Here is a 6,454-nt window from a genome sequence, read left to right on the forward strand (position 1 = left end):
TATATATATATAGCATTCATGTTTTATTTAATTCATAGACATGTAGATTTTGCAAAATATATCAGATATACATAAGGCTTGTTCTTTTTGCATAGTCTGTTCATCTTTCATCTTTCTTTTCTCTCTAGGAGGAAAGAAGATGAAGAAAAATGAACTGGTGCAAAAGTTCAGCTAAAAAGAACAGATCTCTAATTAATTGTACAAGTCTAATAATTATTTTTGTAATATATAAATTGTTTTTCTCAAAAAATATATTTTGTGTGTGTGTGTGTGTGTGTGTGTGTGTGTGTGTGTGTGTGTGTGTGTGTGTATTAATTAAGTTAAAGTTTATTTAAATGCAGTTATTTTAGAATTATTAAAAATATTTTGAACATTCTTTATATTTCTGTATGATAAATGTAATTTATTTGCCTTTTTCCATTACCTTAATGTTATATTTCTGAATTCTGAATTATGATTTTTTGAATCCTATCAGATTGTCAATATGACTCCTCAATTGAATCGGAAGCGTGGCTCGTCTGTCAGCTTTACTCGAGCAAAGGACGATAGCGAAGATGCCGAGGATGAGATTCACATATCTCTGGCACCATATATACAAACATATCTGGCGCATAGTAACCAAGGATTGGGATGCTGCGGGATCAGTTTGCCCGTGCCATTTGAACGTGCAGCACCACGGTCCTGGTGGAATCCTAGATTTGATTCGGAAATCCTTGAGGAACAGTTTAAGAGAAGTGCCTTTCCTCAAATTAGATTAAGATTTCGGTTTGTATTAATACAATTTCTATAACATGTAAAATTATATATACATGATTGGAAATATTATTATTGGACCAATCATTAATTCTTTGATTATAATGAAAAATAATTCGAATATTTCTGATTAATAATTATTTTTTAGGTACGCTCTCACATATATCTTGCTAGTATCTTTATCATGGTTGACGTATTTTGTGATAATTGGATTAGGAAACGATACATCGACGTGGGCGGTGATAGCAGGTGTTTTCGGTATTGTTGGCATTATGATTTCGGCAGTTCTTTATTTAACACATACAGACTATTACAAATGCTATGTACTACCAATTTCCTTGGGAGTTGCAACAACGCTCTGTTTCCTGTCTTTACTCTTCCTTGCCTTAGTACCACCTTACGTGGATGGACTGACTCTGGTCGGACACTTCGCTTTATGCTCCGAGATCTTATTAGTCATTTATACAGTGCTGCCGATGCCACTCTATGCCTGCGTAGGGATATCCACACTGTACTCTTTCATGTTTGAGTTCCTGACTGCCTATTTGTATGGCTCGAAGGGTGCGCGACACAGATTTTACACGAGCGAACGAATTGTACAAAATAATACTTCAGGAATTAACAATACGACGACAGAAGAGGAAGGGAGAACGTTGGTACTTACACACCCGTCTCTAAATGATCCTCTAAGTATTGCTGGTCTACAGAATGTGATACGTAATTTTAGTGATTTTACTACAGCAATTAGTACAGAGGCGATGTCAAGATTGCGTGAAGCCAGAGATACAGCGGAACCGAGATACTCAGAAACGATGGCTCAACATTTATATGATGCCCTAAACGATACGAATGTCTTAACGAGATTAAATTCTAGCATCCCAACCGTGATGACGATAACTAATTCCACTGTAAATTTATCGCCTGTAGATAATTACGTTAACAATAATTTATTCATCGATGATATTGATTTCTCTACGAATCTCGCAATAAGGATCTTGATGCAGATTTGTATTCACTTGATAGGAGTGCATATTTTGATAATGACCTTTGTGAGAATGCGCGGTACGTTTATGAAGGTCGGCCAATCCTTGTTGGTCCGTCGACAGTTAGAAATGGAAAAGCAATTGAAGGAGAAAATGATACACTCTGTTATGCCGCCAAAAGTTGCAGATTGGCTTATGGAGGAGAGCGAGCGCGAGAGAGAGCGAGAGGACTCTCTAAAAAAGGGCTCGATACCATCTAATAATACAGACATTCGTTCGTTGTTTCGTCCGTTCAATATGCATTCAATGGAGGACGTCAGTATTCTATTTGCCGACATTGTCGGATTTACTAGAATGAGCTCAAACAAAACCGCGGAGCAATTAGTAGGCATCTTGAACGATCTGTTCGAACGTTTTGATGATCTCTGCGAACACCACGGTTGCGAAAAAATTTCCACGTTGGGCGATTGTTATTATTGCGTAAGCGGATGTCCAGAACCGAGATCTGATCATGCAAAATGTTGCATAGAAATGGGATTAGGTAGGCAGAATATTATATGCAATACTAATCTCGTTGTAAAATTACAAGCCTGCTCTTTTCAGCTGAACTTCTTACATGATTTAGTTTTCCTCTTTTTCTCTCCATGTTAGAGAAAAAAAAGAAAAAAAAGTGAACGATGCAAAAAGTTCATTTAAAAAGAACAGACTTTATTATAAATTTTATTTTAATAGCCATGATCGAAGCGATTAAACAATTCGACATCGAAAGACGCGAGGGCGTAAACATGAGAGTGGGTGTGCACACGGGCACAGTACTTTGTGGAATTGTAGGCACAAAGAGATTTAAATTCGACGTTTGGTCAAATGACGTAACTTTGGCAAATAAGCTAGAGAGCACAGGAAAGCCCGGTCGTGTACATCTGAGTGAAAACACTTTGAGATTTTTGGGAGATCAATACATTACGGAGATTGGAGAAGTAGTCAATGGTAAGTGACGTGAAGAAAAGAGAAAAAAGAAGAAAGGAATAAAGACTTAAATTGTATACGTGTGAATTCTTTATCTCTGTTTTAGGTGTTAAAACTTACTTTATCAGAGCACGTAAATCGGACTTTGTAAATCAATTTATCACGAATGTCACATCGCTCAAGAGTATTTCGCCACTATTGCAATCGCGAAATCGTCTATCGTCGTGCAATAATCAGGTCAAGCCGCGACATCATTATCTCCATATGGTCACAAACGCCAGCAATTATAGAATGAAGGCTAATTCCTTGCCCAGTATCTTGGATTCCGAAAACGGCGATGACATCATGGACGAAAAAGACGATTTGAATAAGAGTCCAATGTCTACCGCTAGTTATGGCAAAAAGAAAGTACGAAATAAACCGTGGAGATATTTGCAGAGACAACGGACAACCGAAGAAATGGCGCCTCTAGAGGTAGAAGAGGGAAGAAATATCGTTATGGAACGAGCAAAACCTGATTTTCAAATATTTGAAGAATGCAATGGATTTAGACGGGTTGGTAACTCTTTACTCTCTTTCCTAACTGTTGCTTGCTTATTTTGTGATGATCAATACTTACGATCGCTTCGCAGGTCCCTCTAAACAATAGCGTTGAAATGGACCCGAATCCTGTACCTTCTAGTCCTTTATTATCTGGTCAAGAGCCGATTAGTAATGCTTCTTCCATTTGCAGTAGAAAAGATTCCGGTATTAAGAGCAATAGCAGGCGAAGTAGTATACAACAGCAGGTACGTTTTTATAAATTTCCTGGTATATCTTTTATCACTGGATTTTTGCTTTATCTCGATTTTTTTTGTAGTTGTTCTTAATGAATAGCATGACTCAAGGTGATCTATTGGGACACAGAGTCAGTGGCTATTATACTTCTAGTTCAACATTAAACTCTACTCATGAACTTTCGTCATCGATGCCCCCTTATCCGTTTCCTCCGATGGTAACTGATACATTCGGTGCATGCTTTCATAAATTACGGAAACAATCTGATCTCCAATTAATTAGGTGAAATATATCATTCTTCGATACATTCGATTACAAATCGCTTTTTAAAATTATATTTTAAATTTATGTTTAAATTAAAATTATATTTTGTTTAAAGGTGTGTCCAAGACAATGTGAGCTCTCAGCGTTCGTATTTTGTTAAACCGCCATTATCGAGTGTTACTCTCTTTTTTAAGAACAAGGAAATGGAGAAGGAGTATCGAGAAAATGCGCACAAGGCTAACGAGGGCATTGGCGATAACCCGCCTACCTTGGCCACTTCGAGATTCAACACGTACATCGACATTTTGATATCAGCCTTGGTTTACACGGCCATCACAATCTCGCTGTTCCTTCTGTGTGAACCGACGATTTACTACACCATGTTCTCTATGTTAGCTATCACCGTTCAAATAATCGCGGTGTCACTCTGCATTCGGCAACTTCTTTATCCGAACACGACTCATGCAACGTTCACGCAAAGAATCTTCAAGTTTTTCTCCCGGTGGTATCCGTGGCATGTATGCGGCGCGATATTGGTCGGTTTACCTATCATTTCCATCTTGCTGAATTTCACGTGCAACAACTTCCGAAACCTCAATAACTTTGAGTATTACTATAGTTACCTGATCTTTGTTGGATTGGTCCACTTCTGCAATTTTACGCAGCTCAACTGTTGGATGAAAAATCTGCTAGTCACTCTTACTGGCATACTATTTATATGTCTTGTGCTGAGTCACATATCACCATATCAGGCGAATCTCAATAATAATAATAATAATAATAATAATAATAATAACAACAACAACAATAACAATAACGGCGACAACAATCATATCAACTCGCAATTAGGCATGCCGAATTTTTTTAAATTGCTCGCAAGTGAATTGAACGATGGGAATTTTTCAATTGATACGAAAGATTTTCTTTCCTCTACTATTTCGACGAAAACACCATCATCGGTCGCAAAATATAAAAGAGAAGCGTTGCCTACAACTCGTGAGATTTCTTATACCAAATATAACGAGAGATTGTACAATTCGGAGATATATCTGGATATGGTGCTGTTACTATTGCTAGTCTGGTTCCTGAATCGCGAGTTTGAGATTAGTTACCGATTGTGCTTTCACGGCAACGCGGTGGCAGCACGCGATAAAATGCGCGTGCAGTCAATGAAGAATCAAGCCGATTGGCTATTACATAACATCATACCCAAGCACGTGGCCGATCAGCTGAAGACCACCGCAAAGTACTCACAGAATCATAAATCCGTAGGCATCATCTTTGCCAGTATCGTTAACTTTAACGAACTGTATGATGAGTCGTATTTAGGTGGTAAGGAGTATTTGCGCGTGCTCAACGAACTTATAGGCGATTTCGATGAGCTGCTGGAGAGGCCAGAGTACGCAAATGTCGAAAAGATTAAGACGATCGGCAGCACCTTTATGGCTGCGAGCGGCTTGAATCCGCAAGTGAGGGAACAGAGTGAGCACGAGTACACGCATCTGTTTCAATTAGTGGATTTTGCCGTGGCGATGCACAAAGTGATATACAATTTCAATCGGGATCTGTTGGGTTTCAAGCTGATCCTGCGAATCGGTTTTAACTACGGCGATGTTACGGCTGGCGTAATCGGTGCTACCAAGTTATACTATGATATTTGGGGCGACGCGGTCAACATAGCGTCACGAATGGATTCCACTGGGGTCGCTGGTAGGATACAAATAGCCAGCAATTGCCTGAACATTTTGTCGGAACGATATGAATTTGAGCCGCGCGGACAGGTGTACGTCAAGGGCAAGGATAATATGGATGTATTCCTGTTGATAGGAAAAAAGAAGAATGCTAATATGACTGACGTTTAAAGATTCAGTCGATTATATTGGTATTTTCCTACGCGATGATTACATGTTGATAATTGACGCTATTCGCGGCCTGCAGCAATTGTAACGTTGTATCTGTCCATTAGTATTTGGATATTTTTTATAATTTAACATCTTGAATTATTAATCTCCTTGCCTTTTATTTTTAGTTATTTTATTTATATATTAATTATGTAATGTCATATGGAACAAAAACATTTTTCTTCAATAATATTTACATTTTCTTGTCAAAATACGAAAAGAAGAAAAACAATTTTCTTTTTTTTTTTGTAAATATTTGATGGAAATAAAATCAGATATAATTGAAAATCTCGAAGAAAAGAATTAGGAAATGATAAAATTTATAAATATTTTATTATTCAATTTATATACATCTCAAAATTCAAAACATTTTTTAATATAAAACATAAAATTGAAATATGTATAGATATTGACGATGGACAGATCTAACAGTTGACTTTTATAGATTCGTATTATTGATCAGGAAGATGTGTGTATGTGAAATGGGTGAGAAAACAAATGAAACAGAATATCTTTTGCAAAGCACAGCAGTCGTCACATGTGCTACTAGAAAAAACGCCTTATTCATTGACTGCTCAAACTGTTAGCGAGAGATATTTATTAACGAGAAATATTACATTGTATTTTTATAAAAATATCGAACGAAATGTTTAAGAAAAAGATATTGTAAGAAATTATCTGAGATCTGCCTTTGTCTCAAGTACAAAACAGAATCAGTGGTGAAGGAATCTTTTTTAGAAGTGTTTTACGTTATTGAGCATCGAAATAGTAATTATTTATGTATATGTGTGTATATATATATATATATAT

The 6,454-nt window shown here is 37.0% G+C and overlaps 1 protein-coding gene across 1 annotated transcript in view; it reads left to right on the forward strand.

Moving 5' to 3' along the window:
• LOC108692980 (adenylate cyclase type 9) overlaps window positions 1–5,722 on the forward strand; it is a 6,921-nt gene extending 1,199 nt beyond the window's left edge. The window contains exons 2-8 of the mRNA XM_018201584.1: window positions 476–765; window positions 902–2,277; window positions 2,469–2,723; window positions 2,809–3,257; window positions 3,335–3,490; window positions 3,562–3,761; window positions 3,859–5,722. Of these exons, the coding sequence (XP_018057073.1) occupies window positions 485–765; window positions 902–2,277; window positions 2,469–2,723; window positions 2,809–3,257; window positions 3,335–3,490; window positions 3,562–3,761; window positions 3,859–5,605 (4,464 nt within the window). The 5' untranslated portion in view covers window positions 476–484 and the 3' untranslated portion in view covers window positions 5,606–5,722. The remainder of the gene's footprint in view (window positions 1–475; window positions 766–901; window positions 2,278–2,468; window positions 2,724–2,808; window positions 3,258–3,334; window positions 3,491–3,561; window positions 3,762–3,858) is intronic.
• The last annotated feature ends 732 nt before the right edge of the window (window positions 5,723–6,454 follow it).

The sequence above is a fragment of the Atta colombica genome, unplaced genomic scaffold (assembly GCF_001594045.1).
Source record: "Atta colombica isolate Treedump-2 unplaced genomic scaffold, Acol1.0 scaffold83, whole genome shotgun sequence".
Classification (NCBI taxonomy): domain Eukaryota; kingdom Metazoa; phylum Arthropoda; class Insecta; order Hymenoptera; family Formicidae; genus Atta; species Atta colombica.